At 58.5% G+C, this 19,764-nt stretch overlaps 2 protein-coding genes across 16 annotated transcripts; one reads left to right on the forward strand and one right to left on the reverse strand.

The window, feature by feature from the left end:
- The first annotated feature begins 3,533 nt into the window (after positions 1–3,533).
- LOC110134486 (uncharacterized) lies at positions 3,534–12,180 on the forward strand. Of its 13 annotated transcripts, none has more exons than XR_011492437.1 (10): positions 3,871–3,960; positions 4,102–5,200; positions 5,525–5,608; positions 6,326–6,414; positions 6,863–7,048; positions 7,725–7,862; positions 8,079–8,271; positions 9,002–9,300; positions 11,543–11,704; positions 11,806–12,180. XR_011492437.1 is itself a non-coding variant. In XM_070479853.1 (10 exons), exons 2-10 carry the CDS (start codon positions 4,954–4,956, stop codon positions 11,838–11,840), a joined length of 1,437 nt encoding a protein of 478 aa, XP_070335954.1. In that variant the 5' UTR covers positions 3,871–3,960; positions 4,102–4,953; the 3' UTR covers positions 11,841–12,180. The 13 variants fall into 13 exon arrangements, 12 of the variants coding, with proteins under 12 accessions (XP_070335966.1, XP_070335954.1, XP_070335953.1 ...); XM_070479853.1 differs by having other exon boundaries at positions 9,002–9,304; XM_070479852.1 differs by having other exon boundaries at positions 9,002–9,304; positions 11,543–12,180.
- A 168-nt stretch (positions 12,181–12,348) lies between these two features.
- On the reverse strand, positions 12,349–19,467 carry TMEM235 (transmembrane protein 235). 3 transcript variants are annotated; one of them, XM_020889026.2, is made up of 4 exons: positions 19,140–19,467; positions 17,689–17,769; positions 17,015–17,152; positions 12,349–13,751 (listed from the first exon to the last, which is right to left on the reverse strand). In XM_020889026.2, the coding sequence occupies exons 1-4, from the start codon at positions 19,315–19,317 to the stop codon at positions 13,510–13,512; spliced, it is 639 nt and encodes a 212-aa protein (XP_020744685.2). In that variant the 5' UTR covers positions 19,318–19,467; the 3' UTR covers positions 12,349–13,509. The 3 variants fall into 3 exon arrangements, with proteins under 3 accessions (XP_020744685.2, XP_070334553.1, XP_070334554.1); XM_070478452.1 differs by lacking the exon at positions 17,689–17,769; XM_070478453.1 differs by lacking the exons at positions 17,015–17,152; positions 17,689–17,769.
- Between the last annotated feature and the right edge of the window lie 297 nt (positions 19,468–19,764).

A 19,764-nucleotide genomic window follows, 5' to 3' on the forward strand; every position in this document is an offset into this window, starting at 1 on the left:
GGGGCTTCTGGCTTCTCATCCTAGTCTGGGAGCTGCGGACTGTCCTTAGTTTACCAACAGGGTGACTGGATCTCACACACTCCAGGGACACACACAGACACATGCACACAAACAGACATATGTATACACCAGTACACACACACGGGCATATACAAACGTGTGTGCTAAGTTGCTTCAGTCGTGTCCGAGTCTTTGAGACCCTATGGACTGTAGCCTGCCAGGATTCTCCAGGCCAGAATACTGGAGTGGGTTGCCATGCCGTCCTCCAGGGGATCTTCCAGACCCAGGGATCAAATCCGTGTCTCTAACAGTGGCAGGTAGGTTCTTCACCAGTAGCGCCACCTGGGATGCCCATACACACACACACACCCACACACAAACATACACACTTACGGACAGGCACACCTTGTTTCATTGAGCTTCGAAGATATTGCTTTTTCTTTTCTTTTCTTTTTTTTAACAAATTGAAGGTTTGCAGCAACCCTGCATCAAGCAAGTCTACCAGCACCATTGTTCCAAGAGCACACATTCACTTTGTGTCTCAGAATCACATTTGGGTAATTCTCGAAATGTTTCAAATCGTCCACCAACAAAAATATTACAACTCACTGGGACATCCCCGGCGGTCCAGTGGTTAATTAAGACTCCGAACTTCTACAGGTTCAGTCCCTGATTGGAAACGAAGATCCCGCATGATGTGCAGCCAAAAAAAAAAAAAAAAAAAAAATTACAACTCATTGAAGGTTCAGATGATGGTTAGCAATTTTAGCAATAAAATATTTTTTATTAAGGTATGTACACTTTTTTAGACATAATGCTATTGCACATTTAAAAGACTACAGCATAGTGTAAGCATAACTTACGTGCATTGGGAAACCAAAAAATTCATGAGACACACTTTGCGATACTTAATTGCAGTGGTCTGGAAGCAAACCAGCAATATCTCTTGAGGCGTGCTTATACACATGCATAACAAATACTAATAGTTACATATACCCACAAGTATACACACATGTGCACATGTAAGCGCACAGTCTGCACATACCTGGGTGGGCATGCCAACATGCATACACACACAAACATACACATATACACATACATACGTAGACACATTCACACACATGCGTGTGCCAACACAACTCCCTGAGACCAAGTCTTGGTCAGAGGGTCTCTGAAGCGCCAATACTTTGGTCCTGATGCAAAGAGCCGACTCACTGGAAAAGACCCTGAGGCTGGGAAAGATTGAGGGCAAGAGGAGAAGAGGGAGACAGAGGACGAGATGGTTGGATGCATCACCGACTCAATGGACACGAGTTTGAGCAAACTCTGGGAGATGGTGAAGGACAGGGAAGCCTGGCATGCTGCAGTCCATGGGGTTGCAAAGAGTCAGACATGACTGAACAACTCAACAACAGCAAGCCCCCATGATGAGGCCTCAGAAATAGGCCATGGAGGGCCCCCAGCCTTCTCCCACGATAGCCCAAGCTTCCTGCTCCCTTCACGCTGGAGAAGCCACCACTGGGCAAGGAGGGGGTGGCCCAGGTGCCCTGGGACAAGATAGCCAGTGATAAGCGGCTACCTGGTAGAAGCAACTTCTTTTGGGGTCAACTTTCCCCAGGAAGAGCCCAACTTGCTGAGGAAACAGCTCTGCCCTGGGAGAAGAAAGGCCCAGTTTGGTGACCAGCTGTTTCACCTTAGTGGCATTTCCAGTAGCCCTGAGGCCCCTGCCTATTCCCTCTCCCCCAGGGTTGCAGTGAGGATTGGCAGGGAGGTTGTGGGTGGGAAGGTTTAAGTGCCTGCAAACAGAACGCCATTCTGTGGCTCTGCCATGGCTGGGAGGTGCTTGGGGATCCAGCTGTTTGCCCCCTTCTCCCTGCTCCCCCTAAAGCCACCATCGCTGCCGCAGTCCATCCCTTCCTTCCCACAGAGGCCTCTACTCCCCGCCCCCCTCCCCCACTTCCCAGCAGAAGGGCTGGAGCCAAACATTGAGATAAGGGGCTTGTTTTCTCAGGGCCCGGAATTCAGCGGAGATTGTGGGTCAGGGCCGCAGGGCACCGAGGGGGGAGTTGGGGAGGAGAGTGGGCCTTCGCTTTAGATGGGTGTCCTTGGGGCCCCAGATCCTACAGGGACTTGCGATTTCTGCCCTTTCAGGATGGCTCTGCAAGCACAGGGGAGAGGACTCCATCTCCACCCCCACTCCCTTCTCTTGCAGGCCTCAAATGTTCCAGCTGCCTCTGACCACAAGCCTTTGCTGAAGCTGTTCCCTCTGCCTGGAACACTCTCCCTCTGCCTTTGCCTGATTAACACCTTGCTCTGCCTTCAAACCTCAGCCAATCACTGCTTCCTCCAGGAAGCCTGCCCTGATGCTTCAGCCAGGCCTGTTGCAGCTTTTCCCAGAGCCAACAGGCAGCATCCTGTCTGCATCCCAAAGAATTGAACTCCAATGGCAAGCTGCTTTGCTCTCCTCTATCCCCAGACCTGACCTGGAGCAGACACACATGAGAGCTCCGATGAAGGTCTGTGTCCGAGTCCTCTGTGCTGAGGGCTGCCCTGATCAGAGCTGTGGGTGCCTCTTCTGGTCACGTTCAGCCCTTAGGGACCGGTATCCTCCCATGAGGAAGAGACATTTGTGGCCCACACTTGGGGAAGGGGAGCTACTAGTGGAGCTGGGCGCCCAGAGAGAGGCCTGTCCTCCCTGGCTGAGGGACGGTCAACCTTGCAGAAGGCCCAGTCCAGGCGGAGACGGGCTGCACCCCACAGCAGCAGCACCAACCCCAGCGCCCTGGGCTGTGACCAGTAACCACAATAAAACAGCAACAGTAAGACAGAAAAACACTCATCTGTAGCATCTACTACCAGCCAGGCGCCAGACTCAGCACAAAAAAACCCTTAAGTCATCAAATCCTCAAAACAGCCCATTTTGCATTTAAGGAGACTGAGGCACAGAGAGGTTAATTGACTTGTCCAAAACCGCCCACCTGCTAAGTGGGGAATTGAGTCAGTCAGGGCCCTTTATCACTCCCCACCCCCACCCTGACACTGGCCCAGGGTGGAGGCAGCCCCCCCAGCCAAGGGCAGGGGGGTACGGAGGAGGGGACTCTTTGTCACCCCCTAATTCCACCTTCATTATGCCCCCGAAGTCGGATCATCTTTGTATCCCTCTGCCTGGCACCCAGACAATGCCTGACACCAAAAAGTTGCTCAATAAATCTGTATTGAAAAAAGTAGATGATGGGAAGCTACTTTTTTCGGGGCAACATAGCACAGTCCAGTTAGAGCTGGACGCTCCCGGCCAGGCGACCTTAGGCACGTTCATTGGCTCTGTGCTTCTCAGTTTCCCCACCTGTAAAATGGGGTGAAAATAACACTTGTCAACTGAGAACTCTTGGGAGGCTTAACTGCTTTAACACTTGTAAGGTGTCTGGGACAGTCCTGGACACACGGTAAAAGGCACATGAGCGTCTGCTCTATAAACACTTGCCTGGCCTTTGTTTCTTCATGAGTAAGCGCAACCCTTCCTCTCTCTCCCTCAGCCCAAGTTCGCTCGGAGCCGAACGCGGCGAAAGCAGAACTACGACTCCCAGGATGCATCGGGAGTGTGCTCAGTGTTCGCCGCGACGAAAGCTGAACTACAACTCCCAGCATGCCGCGGGGGACCTTCGGCCGGCCCAGGTCATTCGCGGCCGAAGTCTGGAAATCCTGCCGCTCCGATCCAGCCGAGGAAGATCGGGGCTGGGGGGCCCGGCACTATCCCCGCCATGCTCCGCAGACTGGCCCGGGCCGCGACCCCGCGGCAGCGGGTCTTCTGGGCGCGGAGGTCTGGGAGCCTGGCGGAGGTTCCGACGTACGTGGTGGACCTGCGCAGCGACACGGTGACCAAGCCCGGGCCGGCCATGAGGCGCGCCATGGCCGAGGCCGTCGTGGGGGACGACGACTACGGCGAGGACCCCACCGTCCGCGGTGAGCCCGGCGTGCAGGCCGGAGCCGGGGGTCCTCGCGGCGACCCCAGGGCGCTGTCCGTGGTGCTGGTGGGAGCGGAGGTCAGGGGTTCGGGGTGGCGGCTCAGCTGCAGGCCGTTTATTGCGCTCGGTTCCCTTGCAGCTCAGTCTGACACATCACTCGAGAACCTGTTAGAAATGCAGAGTCTCGGGTCCCACACCGGGCCTTCGGAGCCAGAATCTGCAAGTTAACAGGATCGCCGGGCGATTTGTGTGCTCATTGAAGTGCGGCCCCACGACACGATGAGAATGGGTGTTATCTTATCTTGCAGAGGAGGGCTTTGAGAAGCTAAGCCAGGTGCTCAAAAGCAGGACTCGAATTCAGGTCTTCTCACTCTGGAACCCTTGGCTATTGTCCTGCACCCACCACCTTCCCACATGAAGACAAAAGAAAACCCATCTAGAAAAGGGTTTTTCCACAGGCTGCTCCTCCAGAGGAGTGAGTTCTAGAAACCTCGAAAGTGTTTTCAAGATGGTTGAAAGTTGCTGCCACCCACCCTGGTTTGAGGGTTGTTGCCATAGTGAGCCATTACTATTGCTGGGGTGTGTACAAACCATCAGCTGTGCCAGGGGCAAGTCGTGGGGTCGTGACTTTAGCCCTGAGGGCCTGGATGTGGGGTCAGATCATGATGGGGCTGATCAAGCATCCAGCAGACACCCACTGTTGGCCTGGAACTTCAAAGATGCTGACCCATTGCTCAGCAGGTAGCCTGATGCATAGACGGTCATCCCCACTGGGTGAGGGAGGTGCTGGGGTTAAAGCATCCACAGAGAGTGCCTTGGGGGCCAGGGGTGGGTGAAAGGAGACTTGGGACTCACAGGAAAGGGGGACTTTGTGGAGGAACCTCTTCAAAGATGAATGAAATGCTCCACCCCGAGTCCTGGGCAGGGAAAAGAGAGCTGGCTCACCAGGGCAGAAACATGGTGAGAAAGGTGTTCAGGATATGGATGGGCAATGTGGCTGGAGCTGGGGTGTAGGACTTCACCCTTGTTCCTGGAGGGGAGGCAGAGGCCCGATCCCATCAGTCTTGAATGTCATGGCAAAGGAAGGGGAGCTTTAAAGCAGGAGCCGGAAGCCCCGCCCCCTTCCAGCCCCCTAGAGTCTCCTGAGGGCTCCAGTCCTCCTGTTCTGGGAGAGGAAGTCAGCAGAGAAACCACAGGGCCCCACCTGCAAAGGACCGATGGGAAAGGAAGTCAGACAGGTGTGAGGTCTGGGTGGGACAGGAGGGTTCAAACCACAGAGTTTCAATGGGGGGGGGGGGGTTGGAGAACATGGCCCAGGAGGAGGCAGCGGGGGGGGGGGGGGGGGCAGTCAGAGGGTTGACTGAGGGGCCCTGAACCCAGATGTGCAGCCACCAAGACCGCAGACTGCAGCTGGAAGACTGGGGCTGGCTCCCAACCGGCCACTCACCACAGCCTTGGGCAAGATGTCCTTATCCAGACTAGGGGCTCAAGGAGTGAGTTAGGAGAGGACTTTGAAAAGTGCCATTGTTAATGGGGCCCCACCCCATCCCTTCCTGCTTCAGAGCTGCAGGCTACAGCTGCGGAGCTGCTTGGGGTGGAGCAGACCCTGTTCGTGCCCACAAACACCATGGCCAATCTCATCTCTGGTGAGCATGCAGCGACCTCCACTTGCCCTCCAGGCCCTCCTTCCCCGCTTCTCCCTTTTGTGGTGGGGGCTGTGACAACATCAGTGGGGCTCTGAGCCATCTGGAACCCATAGCCACACCCTTCTCTCACCCCTTCCTGCCTGGGGGTCTTGCCCCCAACCTCGAATTGTGACTTCCCTGCAGGCTGCCACACCTTTGTAAATTGCCTCTTTATCAAGCAGTCCGGTTTCCCAGTGGGTGCCCTCTGTTTCCTGCTGGGGCCTGACTGATGCTGTGCCCTCTGACTGATGCTGGGCCCTCAAAGGGGAGCATTGTGGCTGGCCTCCCCTTACAGGAGGTACTCTGCAGGGGGGCTACAGAGAATGGGGGGGGGGGGTGGGCGATACAGAGTGTGCAGGGCCCAATAATCCACAGGCCTAGACTTGTGGACTTGGTAGGATGCTTTCCAGCACAAGGCAGGAAGGTGTCTTAAAGGGGCGCTCTCTCCTAATTGGCATAAGGTACTTGGGAGCTGGCGGTGGCCCTGAGGGTCAAGCCTGGCTGAGCTGGATGGGGACAGACGGGGAGAGGACATGGCCCAGGAGGAGGTGGGGTGCAGAGGGTTGACTGAGGACCCCCTGGACCCACGTGTGCGGCCACCGAGACCACAGGCTGCAGCTGGCAGATGCAGTCTGCCAGCACTTGGTCCCAACACTGCCCCCACCCCATCTACCTTAGTGATGTGTCACTGCCGGCGCCGGGGCTCCCAGCTCCTCCTGGGGCACGAATGCCACATCCATGTCTATGAGCAGGGCGGGGTGGCTCAGGTAAGCACCCAGCACCTCTCACCCTGGGGCCAGCACAGGATGCTCAACAGTTGTGGTGGGAACCTGTTTCCCTGGCACAGGGCTGGGACCTGCAGAGGGAGAAATGGCTGGGACGGTGGCTTCTCTGGGGGAGGCAGGAAGGAGAGCCATTCCCAGATTGACCACACAGGGGCAGGCTGGGCTCAGTCCGGCAGCCTGTAAGCTGGCTGCACTCGGCACCCTGCTGCCCCCTAGTGGGCACTCAGCGCACCGGAAGCTCAGGCCGGAGGGACAGCAAACATGGTGTCTTCCATCTTTCCCCGACTTCGCTGGGACGTCTGTGCCCAGGTCCATAGCTCAGGCGGAAGCCTCCACGGCCCAGAGCTGGGGAGGAGCAGACAAGACAGGGGTAGGAGGTACTGTTGGACCCCTGGACCTTATCCTCTGCCCCCCCACCCCACACCTGCAGATCGCAGGGGTGCACTCCCACCCCCTCCCAGACCTGCCCTACGGCACCCTGGACCTGACTGAGCTGGAGAGGCTGGTCACACGGAGCCTTGGGAGCCCCTACCATCCGATCTGTGAGCTCATTTGCCTGGAGAACACCCACAGCAGCTCAGGGGGCCGGGTCCTCCCCTTGGAATACCTACGGCAGGTAGGCCCAGCCCCACCACTCTGCCCCCACCGCTAGCCAGCTACTGGCTTCCTGTCCCCTGGGTCCCCTGCTGGGGTTTAGTCTCCTCTGATACATGTCTGGGTGCCCATCAGTGGCCAGAACTGCTCTGGGAGACACGGGTGTGATTCTAGGTGCAGCTGCAAAGAGAATGGTGGCCCAGTGTAGAGTCCCCAGGGCCCCAACCTTCCTCCAAAGAGCAGAGACCCGCCCTTTGGGGCGAGTCCCCAGGCAGCACCAGCTTGGCCAGGTCTTACAGCCAGAGTGCGAGGGCTGAACACTGCCACGCTCCCCGCGAGAACCTGAGGGCCAGCTTGCCCTGCAGACCTATTCCTCACCTGGGAAACAGGGCTGGGGGCTCCCCTCCAAGGTGGCTGTGGCGCTGCTGAGACAGGACGAGGTGTTCGTGGCCTGGCCTACAGTGAGCCCACCATAAACAGGAGATAAAGCCCTTATCATTGAGCTCCTTTCACAGAGGACAGCCTGGGCCCAGACCCAGAGTGACTGCTCGGGTTCCAGATGGCCAAGCTGGTCACCAACCACGCAGACCCCTTGTGCTTCCTCCAGGAGACAAGCCCAGTGACTCTCTAGTGACCTTTTGGAGACCCATCCTCCCCCCAGCGCAGCCCCTCTGACTCCACCTGCATCTTGCCCACAGGTGCACTTGCTGGCCCGAAGCCATGGGGTCCGTGTCCACCTGGATGGGGCACGGTTGATGAATGCCGCGGTGGCTCTGGGCGTGCCCCCGGCCCACATCATGGAGCACTGTGACTCTGTGTCTCTCTGTTTTTCCAAGGTAGGGAAGCTACAGGAGGGTGGAGGTGCCCACTGCAGGAGGCTGAGCTGTGTCCTGGGGCTCCTGGGAAGGCAGCTACTCACCCTGGGTCCTCTAACTCCCTCCCCTAACGAGGCCACAGTGTCTGCCCCTCCACATCCCTCTTGCCCCCTCCCGAGCCCCGAGAACAGAGATGCACACCATGGGCAGGTGGGCAGGCCTCCTCTCTTCCTTCAGGGCCTTGGTGCACCAGTGGGGGCCCTGGTTGGGGGACCCAAGGACTTCATTGAAGAAGCCTGGCACCTCCGGAAAGCCCTGGGTGGAGGGATGCGCCAGGCTGGGGTGCTGGCCGCAGCTGCCCTGGTGGGACTGGCTGACGCCGAGGAGATGCTGCAGAGGGACCACCAGAATGCCCAGAGATTTGCCAAAGGTGCCTGGACACCCCACCACTTCCCTTTGGCCCCAGGGTGGTGCCTTGCGGGTCCCCTGTAGCAGGGCCCAAGTCCCCAGCAGGTGTGCATCCCTCCAACTCAAGTCGGTGAAGGGCAGCTGCCGAACCAGGAGGGGTGGGATCCCGGGAACTCAAGGGCTTTACCAGACCACACCCCATGCAGGGCCTGGACTAGCAGGCACCCAGTGGGGTTCAGTAATTCTTGGCAGATCCGGCAGAATGTAGCCTTTAACCTAGGTTGAGTCTTCACAGCAACCCCACAGTGTCTCCACTTTACAGATGAGGAAACTGAGAGGTTAATTGATTTGTCTAAAGAAAGTGTTAGTCACTCAGTTTTTATCTCTTTGCAAGCCCACCAGGAATGTAGCCCACCAGGCTCCTCTGTCCATGTGGTTCTCCAGGCAAGAATACTGGAGTGGGTTGCCATTCCCTTCTCCAGGGGATCTTCCCAAATCAGAGATCGAACCCTAGTCTCCCACACTGCAGGCAGATTCTTTACCGTCTGAGCCACCACTAATGTGTCCAAGGTCACAGCTAAAAAGTTGCAGGGCCAAGTCTGCCCAGGTCAGGACTAAGGCTCCCTCCTTTCTTCCCATCATGGCTGGGCTGCCCTCTGCCTTTCCTGGGTGACAAGGCCGGGGTCATAGGGTAGCCGTACAGTCCTGTGGTTGGGCTCAACTCACCGCAGGACTTGGGCCCAGGGCTTCAGGAACTGGCGTCCCCCGTCTGCTCCGTGGATCCCACCGCCGTGGAGACCAACATGGTGATGGTGAGAGTGGACGGGCTGCCGCCCAAGGAGCTGTGCCGGCGCCTGCAGGCCGTGAGCGCGGACGAGGCGGCCCAGACCGGCCGCGCGGTGCGTGTGCTGGTCTTCCCCTGGACGGAGCGGTCGGTGCGTGCCGTGTGGCACCGGGACGTCTCTGCGCAGGACACAGAGCTGGCGCTGGGAAAGTGGGCGTTCGTGCTGAGGACCCTGCGCCTTGGCCAGGATGGACGGAGCTGACGAGGGCAGGTATCTCCAGCGAGCAGGCGGAAGGAGAGGCAGTAAAACGGCACCCCGTCCTCTGCTGGTCTCCTGGGACCCCCTCACTTCCGTCACATGCGGGGTGATGCCTCCCACCTGTTCATTCAGCAGACCCCACGTGCTGCTGTGTCTGGGATGGGGGCCCAAGCATGCTGGGACAGGTGGGACACCCGCCACAGCCCGAGGGGCATGAGAGCATTTCGGGGACCAGCAGGAGGAAGAACGAGAGGACACAGAAAGGGACACCGGCGGGGGTGGCCTGGTGGGGGGCTGGGGCTTTACCTTGGCAATCGTCTGACTTTTTAAACAATAAGTTTCTTCTTGCTTACAAATGAATGTCATTACTGCACATAATTTGGGACTGGATCTCCTTTCAAGCGACTCCTGGGGTGATTTAGACTCGGTGGTTAAGACCACCCTCCTCTGAGTCCCTCTGCTGTCCACCTGAAACTACCACATTGTTAATTGGCTACATTCTAATATAAAATAAAAAGAATATATCTATGCCACGCCTCTGCTGAGGTTAACCAGAACACCTGGACAAAATATACTTTTGAAAACCACCTAAAATAATCACTATTACTATTTTTTTTTGCATATTTCATTCTGGATATATATGTATGTATATATACATTTATATGAATCTGCATGTGGATTTTTTTAACTAGGGGAGATAGGCCATCACATCAGTGCTTTCAGTTCAGTTCAGTCGCTCAGTCATGTCTGACTCTTTGCGACCCCATGAATTGCAGCACGCCAGGCCTCCCTGTCTATCACCAACTCCTGGAGTTTACTCAAACTCATGTCCATCAAGTTGGTGATGCCATCCAGCCATCTCATCTTCTGTCGTCCCCTTCTCCTCCTGCCCCCGATCCCTCCCAGCATCAAGGTCTTTTCCAATGAGCCAACTCTTCTCATGAGGTGACCAAAGTATTAGAGTTTCAGCTTCAGCATCAGTCCTTCCAATGAACACCCAGGACTGATCTCCTTTAGGATGGACTGGCTGGATCTCCTTGCAGTCCAAGGGACTCTCAAGAGTCTTCTCCAACACCATAGTTCAAAAGCATCAATTTTTCGGCGCTCAGCTTTCCTCACAGTCCAACTCTCACATCCATACATGACCACTGGAAAAACCATAGCCTTGACCAGATGGACCTTTGTTGGCAAAGTAATGTCTCTGCTTTTTAATATGCTATCTAGGTTGGTCATAACTTTCCTTCCAAGGAGTAAGAGTCTTTTAATTTCATGGCTGCAATCACCATCTGCAGTGATTTTGGAGCCCCCAAAAATTAAGTCTGGCACTGTTTCCCCATCTATTTCCCATGAAGTGATGGGACCAGGTGCCATGATCTTAGTTTTCTGAATGTTGAGCTTTAAGCCAACTTTTTCACTGTCCTCTTTCACTTTCATCAAGAGGCTTTTTAGTTCCTCTTCACTTTCTGCCATAAGGGTGGTGTCATCTGCATAAACATTAGTGCTTTAGAAAACCCTTAATAGGAATCGTAGGAGGAGGAATAGCTTTGTGAGGGTAGAGGATACTTCAGTTTAAGAACATCGTTTTAGCCCGGAGTAGTTAGAAGCTGCCAGAAGCAGAAGTGTAGGCATGGTGCTTAGGAGAGGACCTGGACTGGAGGCACGGAGGTAAGTCTGAGCCACAGGAGAAAAGGCATCCCTGGTGGGCCAAGGAAGCCTGTAGCTGAGGACTGCCCTTCTTTGCCTCCCTCCCTTATTTTTATTTATTTATTTTTTGGCCATACTGCATGGCATGTGGGATCTTAGTTCCCCGTGCCCCCTGCAATAGAAGCTTGGAGTCTTAATCACTGGACCATCAGGGAAGTCCCTGCCTCCCTCCTTAGAAGAATCTAGATCTGTCTATACTCGGAAATGCAGCATCCGGGACTCCCCAAGGCCCCAGGATCACTCTCCTGTGTGAGAAGGTGACAGTAACAGAGAATCCGAAGAAAACCAGCAACTCTAAACCTCCGCAGTGTCTCCTGCCTTGCCCCGCCCTGCCCCGCCCTGTAAACATCTACCGTAATAGTAATCACCTGAACTGAGGTGAGGTTAGTCGCTAAGTCCTATCCGACTCTTGCCACCCCATGGACTGCAGCCTGCCAGGCTCCTCTGTCCATGGGATTCTCCAGGCAAGAATACTGGAGTAGGTTGCCATCCATTGCTTGGTAACAAATTACTCCCCCTTAGTGATAATCCTTTTATTATTGTCAGGTTTCTGTGGTCCAGGAATTAGGGAGAGGAGTTCCGGGAGCGTCTCAGGAAGCCGCAGTGGAGACTGCACTAGGACCAGGGCCAGTGTGAAGCACCCACTGTGGACTTTGGCCAAGCTGAGACTGAGGCTCACCTGGGCTGGCCTCTCTGAATCATGGCCAGGTCTGTTCCAGAGAGGGAAGGGGCAAGTGCCCCCACCCACCCTGGTGAGTTCTGGGATCCGAGGTTCACCGGTGTGTGTCTGGTTCACTGTCTGTGCCCAGAGGCCAAGCCTGTCTGCAGAGAGGCCCAGGGTTAAACCCTGACACTGCTGACCCCCAGCTTCTGTGGGAGAGGTCAGGTGACAGCCTCCCAAGCTGAGAGGACCTGCCCACAAAGCCAGCCCCTGGAACCAACGTCAGGCCTCGGGGGTCCTCCCTGCCTGTGCCAGCCGAAAATAAAGAGCTCATCATGTCTGCCAAAGACGATTCTGGATGGACGGACACACAGACCACACACAGGATGTCTCTGGATGGACACACAGACAGACACACAGACCTGGTGACAGGGTTTCCCCCACACTGTTTGTAAGGCATGTGTATGTATTATCTATTCTGAGAGGTTTTAAGTGAATAAAGGTTTAACTGCACACAGAACAAGCTGATTTATTTCTGGACACATTGGCACAATGTTAAATGCTAAAACACAGGTAGGAAGGGAAGCCCGCATTTAACATCCCCTTTCCCACCCCCCATCCCCTACTCTTTATCCCTCAGTGGGACTCCCCAAATGGTACCAGCCCCCCCGATGGCCCCGAGCTTCCTGTAACCAAACCACCCCGCCTCCAGCCATAAAGGGAGACTGGGGGAGGGGAAAGACCAAGAGGGGGAAGGCCACTATGGACCCCCGCACACACCTCAGACTCGAGGGCCCTGAGCCTGAGACCAACGCTGAGCAGGTCTTCCGGTCCTGCCCAGAGTGGAGGGAGCCTCAGCCTTCACAGACCACGGTGACCAGGCATGGGCGGGCCGCCACCTTCTCGTCTGTCTGGCCCTTAGAGGCACACTGGGCCTGGGTCTGCCTCCATCCCACAAGCCTGCGGCCAAAATTCCAGGCTCTGGCTTCTGCTGCTCCGGGCAGCCGCCCCTCCTGGTAGAGAAGCCCCTCACTCTCCACCCTGGCATGGCTCCCCCACCCCACAGGACTTCCACACCCGCTTGCCCAGGGGCCCACATGGGACCACAGGCATCCCTCTGGGAACTACAAATGAGGATGGGGTCCCGGAGCACCAGCCCCAGGACAAGGACAGAGACCTGAAAACAAGGGGGGCAGAGGTGTGCCCAACCCCCCTCTGCTCCCCCTGCACCCAGAAATCCAAGAGGCCCCCCAGTCCTCAGTCCCCACCAACAGCTTCCCTGGGGAGGGACGGGGGGAGGACAGACACGGCACGGAAGGCCTGGTGAGGGCCTGGCACGGAGTGTTTGATGGATATCTGCTTCTCTCTGGACTGCCCCCTCTGAGGATGGGGGCAGCTTTTCCTCCTGACGCAGGTCCCTGACTGGGGGCAGCTGTGGCCCACCAGGACGGGTGGGGAGGGGCGGATGCAGGCCACAGCCTCGAGAGGCAAGGGGAGCCGCTGAGCAGCCAGGAGCCTGCAGCACCCTGCCCCCTCGACCACCACAGCCATCGTCCCTGGTCCCTTTGCTCCCACTTTCTGGGTCTCACCTTTCTCACCTCTAAGAAGAGGCTAAACCAGTTAGTCCTTGAAGGCACAATGGGCAGGGGAATCCCCCAAACATCAAGCAACGGGAGCCTGGATTCTCAGCTCTACCCGCCCCCCGGCTCCCATCGAGGTCTCCAGCCCGGCCATCAGAACAGGGCTCCCAGCCTCCTTCCCGTGGCCTCTCAGGGCCGGGCTTGGCAACCCCAAGCCCCAGGAGGTGCAAAGGGAAATGGAGCCCCTCTCGCCGCATCTGCCTGCCCGGGACTCAGATGACCACAGAGTGCGGGGCGCCCGGCTGCCTGCCCAGGCTGAGGGCTCGGGCCGCTGCGAGCAGGAGGGCGCCGCTGAGCGACCCCGCAGAGCAGGAGCCGCTGGCCAGGGCCAGGGACCAGCCGAAGCAGATGCGGATGTCCTGCGTGTGCTGGGGGCCGTGCTGGCGGGCTGTCTCTGCCAAGGCCAGCTGTGAGTAGATGATGGAGATGACGACCCCCGCCAGGGTCAGGGCGCCTGGGGAGGAGGTGCAGAGTGGCTGCTCAGTGCCTCTGCCTGCTGAGGGTGCCGGCCCCACCTGGGACCCCGGCACGGTAGTCCTGTAGACATGGCCTCTGCCCACTGGCCTTCGGGAGGATGAAGGCTCCAACTCAGTCCTCAAACCTCAGGACCTCACCCTACAAAATCCCCTTGCAAACAGCACTACCTACACCCCCAACTCACATAAATACGCCCCCAACTCACATAAATACCCCTGCATACACAGCCCTCTCCCATCGCCCCTGGAGTTACACACACACACACACAGACACACACACACACACAGCCACACACACACACGGCCACACACACACACACACAACCACACACACACAGCCACACACACACACAGACAGCCACACACACACACACAGACACACACAGACACACACACACAGACACACACACACACAGACACACACACACAGACACACACACACAGACAGCCACACACACAGACACACACACACACAGACATACACACACACACAGAGACACACACACACACACAGAGCCGGTGCCTCTACTGGGCACCGGGAAGGGTGGGAGGAGCTCTGGAGCTCTGGCCAGACATCCTGAGCCAGGCCCCTGACCTGCACCTCTGGCTCCCTCTTCCTCGCAGCTCCCCCTCCCCACTTCACTGGCCCACAGCCTCCCCTGCTGACCCCAGCTCAGTGTCCCTCTTCCAGAGGCCCTGTCCCCTCCCCAGGTCTGAGTTTCAGGCCCTCCCTTCGGATCCCATGACCCCGGTCCGTCCCCAGATGAGGACACCCTCCTCCCTCCAGCCCTGCATCTCTGCAGGAAGAAGACTGGCTTTGTGCCTAGTGCACAGTGACCCTGGAGGGTCGGGGGCAAGCAAAGAGCTGGGCACCGGGACATCTGCCTGTCCACCCAGGTTCAGGGGGAACAGCCCAGAGAGCCACCCTCCGTCCCACCGCTGCAGGCAGATGTCAGGGCCTACCCTTGATGCCAGCTGCAGGGAATGTAGGTGGGGTCCTGAGACCCCCTAAGGCACTTCCTGGGTGCATGGCGCTCCCTCCGGACACTGCCCAGTTAAGGCACGAGGCAGACCTTCAGGGCTAGGTCTGCATCTCACTGGGACCCAGAGAAGGGGCAGACCCTGGGCACCCCCACACTGCCTGCCTCTTAGCCAGGTCCTCTGGGACCCCTCACTTGACCAATGATGGGAAGGACGGACTGGCCTCCACCAGCCTGGCGCTGGGTGGAGCCACCACAGAAGTTATGGATTTAATTTTGGGAAGCTGTGAAGCCAAGTCAACTGCAGGGCTCTGGGACGGGGGTCAGTGCCCAGTGGGGGAGGGGGTGCTGAACACATCTCTCAGGCTTCTTCGGGGAACTGTGCAGCTGAGGCCCCAGAAACAGAGGTGTCTGTCTCAGCCTACAGTGGTCAGAGGTCCCAGACAAGTCCCCCCGTCCCACCCCCTCCACCCCCACCCAGGCCGCCCCACCAGCTGAGCACATCTCTTCAAGCTGCCAGCTACTTCGGTCCAGCCTGGCTCTGGGCAGGACCCGCTGCTCTGCCAGAGTAAGCTCCCAAGCTGGACCCCGACCTGGAACACCTGACTCTTCCTGGGCACTGAGGCGCGCAGGTCTGCCTCATGCCAGACCGCTTCTGCACCTCAGACCTCCTGAGATGACTCAGGCCTCTCCCCTGGCTGGCTCTGGAGCCTCGAGCGGGGTGATGGCCACTTGGAATTCATCACCCCAGGCTCCATATGGCCCCAGGCCCCTAGCTCAGGGCCCAGCCAACAGCGACCTAGAACCCTCCGTGTCCCTCCCTCTTCTGCAGTGACAATGGGGGGGATTAGGGAGATCTGGCCTCACAAAGGTCCCCTTGGTGTGACAGTCCTGACTCCAAGCCCCCAGAGCTGGGTCCCTGGCCCCACTGCAGCCCCCTGGGCAGGCTCCTGACAGCGACATCAGGGGATCTGTTTCTACCAGGAGCCTGCCATGCAAAGAAACCAGAGGTGCGGCCAGTCCAGGCCCGGCGCAGGTGATCAGATGGGGTGTTCCTGGAACCCGGCCCACTGCCTGCCCTCCCTGGAGCAGGGGGAATGACCCTAGCGCTGCCTCCAGGCTCTCCCTCTACCCACTGGCCCGGTGCCTTGGTTCCAAGCACAATGCCAAGGTTTCCTGTCACCATCAGGTTTCCTGGTTACAATCCCACCCAATTACTCCTCTCAGTGGCGTCCCAAGGTCCTCTTAATTGGATTTTGGACACACACAGTCTCTGGGGTCAGGCTAGGGCTGATGTTTTGATTCCTCCTGTTCTCATTCTCTGAACCACACACCTAGGCTGCTGGGCCCCCTGGCAGTTGGCACCAACTCCCTCCTGACCAAGGCCTCCCAAAGGGCCCAGCAACCCCTGGGGAGGGCAGGCCTGCCCAGGAGGGAGCCCCAGACACTGTGGTCTGGTCCCCCTGCCGCAGCCCTGGCAGGGGAGCCGGCCCAGGATGCCAGATGTGGCTCAGGCCTTGGCCCTGGGTGGGAGGGGCCACTGAGGACTGACCTGAGGAGCCTCCAGCCCATGGTCAATGACGGCCAGCCTTGGGCAGCTGGGGACACCAGGTGGCTGGCTGGGACAGATGGCCCCGAAAGGCAGCGATGAGGATTCCAGGACCAGCTTCCTGCTGAGCTCCGGGAATCCTCCGACATCTCAGCAGGAAGTTGTGACCCAGGGCCTGCATCCGTCGCTGCATCCCTGAGGGAGGGCTTGGCCCAGTGCCTGCAGGCTAGATGAATGTCAGTGTACGCACTGTTACTAGTCTAAGTCCGGACCTGGCACGGCTGGGGTCACTGCCAAGGAATCCAAGGCCCCATGTCACCCTGTCTAATGCTTAGCCCTGCCTGGGTGATGCCACTCCCCCACCCATGTTGCCCCCTCACCGGGACGATCTTGGAAGAAAAGGGAAACGGATGCGGACTGGTCCCACCCCCCCTCACGCAGGTCCAGCAGGGCAGGTTCTGGACTTACCTTGGAGACCCTCGTGCCTCCTGCCCCTGGCAGCTCAACTCAGGCTCCTGACTCCCGTCCCTGGCTCGAGCCCCACATTCAGCATCCGCGCCCCTCCAAAGGCCCCAGGGCCACCCAGGGCACCTTACCTGCTGCAGCTCAATCTCCAGGGTGGGCCTAGGCTCAGAGCAGCCAGGGGTTGGGTCAGTGAGACAGGCAGCACCCCACTCCCAGGATCTGTGGCCCCCACAGCCCCCAGACTCACCCCCCAGCAAGAAGTAGCAGCCGGTGAAGAGCAGCAGAGAGATGCTCCGGGCCAGGGAGCTGAGGAGGCCACAGATCCAGCCGCACACAATGAGGACGAGGCTTAGGGGCAGGACCACCAAGATGGCTCGGTGCAACGCTACCGGGAGAGGGGGTTCAGGGACTCGGCTGGGACTCAGACCGGGCCCCCGAGGGAGGGTCAGCAGAGCACGTCAGAGCCCTGCGTGCCTGGACGTCCTCCTTCATAGGGCACATGGGACTGTCCTGGCCCCGGCCGGAGGAGGAGCTGGACCATCTGACTCCCTGTGATGTCTCCATGGCAACCACCCGGCCCTCCCAGGGGCCGCCCCTGGTCCTGGCACAGGGGCAGCAGACACGTGCCCCTCAACTCACCAGGGGGGAGATGCCCACTGAGTAGACTCATTTGGGAACATAAAAGAGAATCCAGAAGGGGCACAGGGAGGGCGAGACAGGCTGGGGTCCAGTGTCCGTGGTTATAAGCTAACAGCAGAGCCTGGGGGCCGAGGCCAGTCAGGAGAAGTTCTCAGGCAACTATGGAAATATCCTCTGGGGAACGCAGGGTCTAGCTGGAAGCAGTTCTGTGGGTCTAGGAGGAGGGACTCTGAGCCTTGCCTGGAGGTCAAGGAAGGAAGGTGCTCCCACCCCAGCACTCACAGATGAGGTGCTGCACCGAAGTGGAGGTGTCCAGGCTCTCACTGGCAAAGGGGTCGATCAGGTGAATGCAGCTGTTGTGCCCTACAAAGTAGAAAGAACGCACAGCCTGGTGGGCTGGACATTGCTGGGTATACCCCACCCCCGTGCTTCTCAGAGATGGGTGGCCTGCTGGCACTCACCACCCTCCACCGGGGCCAAGGGCCCTGTCAGTTTCTCCCCTGGAACTCAGAATTGGAGCTCAAATGGGTTTGGAGGGCTCAAGACCTTTCATTTTGTTTATATGATATGCAAATAATATCTACATGGAGGCCTGTTGAAAAATTTCAAACACTGCAGAGAGGATGCCCTCAGGGCCCCCTTGGGCCTGCTCACACGTGGAGGCCAGGCTGTGCCTGCATGAGAAAGGGGCATGCGATATGGGCTCTGTGGCTCTCGCACACTAGGGCACACACACATGCACAAGTCATGAACGCTTGGAGCCTGAGGCTGTCTGTGTGGGGGGTGTTAAATAAACTGGGCTCTCCTTCCTCCCCGGGAGCTCTGAGGAAGGCACTGTCTCTCTCTCTCTGTCTCACACACACATTTACACATGCTCCCACACATCCCTGCCACCCTGGGCATGTCCTGCGCAGGGGAAGCCCCCAGGCTGGTACCAGCTTGGTGAGGCCCCCAGCTGAGGAGCGTGTGGAAGCCCACCCCTCCCTAGACGGGACAGAGCCCGTGCCTCTCTGCATTCAGGTCTGAAGCCACGTGGCGCTCCTGTTTTCTGCCCTGTGCCAGGCCAGGGGGTGTGGGGAACAGGGGCCCTACCCACAGCCCTGGCTGTGTCTGACAGGGAGCAGGGACCAGACCAAGCCCTGGACAGAAACGAGGAAACGACTCCGGGTCACTGGGATGAGGAACCCGGGTTGTGCCAGGGCCCCAGCTCCCCAACCCCAGGCTTCCCCACCCCCACCAGCTCCCACCTCAGCCCGGGGCCCCTGCAGATGAGTGACAAGCACAGCAGCTGAGCACCCCGCGTGCCCGTTCCTCCCACCCCGAGTCCCGCGTCTCCAGAGGCCTCATTTTCTCCCCATCTGACCAATGAGGCTGAGGGAGAAGGTCCCAGGTCACCCAGAGATGTCCTGCTACCTGCCAAGTGACGTGCCATTGCTTGGAACACAAGACCAGCCCCCAGAGGGTGAGGCCACAGGCCTGTGGAGGGATCCTGCTCTGGAAAGTTCTTGGGGTCCTTATGGGGCCACCCTAGGCCCCTCCTTTTCACTTCCCACCCTTGGAGGGTGGGAGTTGAGCCCTCCTCCAGCCAGACTGTCACGGAGAGAGTTGGGGGGAAGGGGTGCCCCTGAGGGCAGACAGGCGGGTGAGGGGGTGTCTTCTCAGCGCTGCTGGGGGGGGGGTGCGGCCCCCTGAGTCTGAGGGGAAGGGTCGCGTGGGGGAGGGGCAGCCGGTACCTTCGCAGATGCGCCAGAGCCCCGAGTGGGAGGAGAGCTGCCCGTGGCCGCTGTGGTTGCCGGCGTCCGCCACCTCCAGGAGGTACCAGTAGTCGCTGGCCACGGCGGCGGCCAGCAGCGCGAAGCTGAGCAGCGCGCCCAGGGCAGCGGCCAGGAGCAGAGCGCCAAGCTGGGCCATGCGGTCAGGGTACCAGGACCAGAGCCGAGCGAAGCGGGATGCAGGAGAGCGGAGGGAGCCAGGAGGTGAGGGGCAGCTGGGGGCTGGGGTATGGGGGGAGATCAGGAAGCCGGGACTTAGGGAGCGGAGAGACCCGAGAGAGTCTCAAGAGAAGGGGTTCAGGGATACTGAGGGAGTAGGTCTAGGGAAGGGGCTCGGGGTGGGGTGGGGGTGGGCGGGGGTTTGGGGAGCAGGGCCGGGGAGGGGGCCCAGGAATGGAGAACAGGAGCGGCAGGTGGGCTCTTCCGGGAGCGGTGCCCCTCGGGTGCACAAGGAACTCCCACCTGTCTGTGATCGCCAAGCTACCTCCGAGGGGAAAGGAGGAGGAAGCAGGGCGGCGCAGCGCTGTGTTCAAATCCCAGCGTCCCTGGCTGTGGGTCCCTGGGCAAACGCCTTAATTTCTCTGAA

Source organism: Odocoileus virginianus, chromosome 17 (assembly GCF_023699985.2).
Source record: "Odocoileus virginianus isolate 20LAN1187 ecotype Illinois chromosome 17, Ovbor_1.2, whole genome shotgun sequence".
In the NCBI taxonomy this organism is placed as follows: Eukaryota; Metazoa; Chordata; class Mammalia; order Artiodactyla; family Cervidae; genus Odocoileus; species Odocoileus virginianus.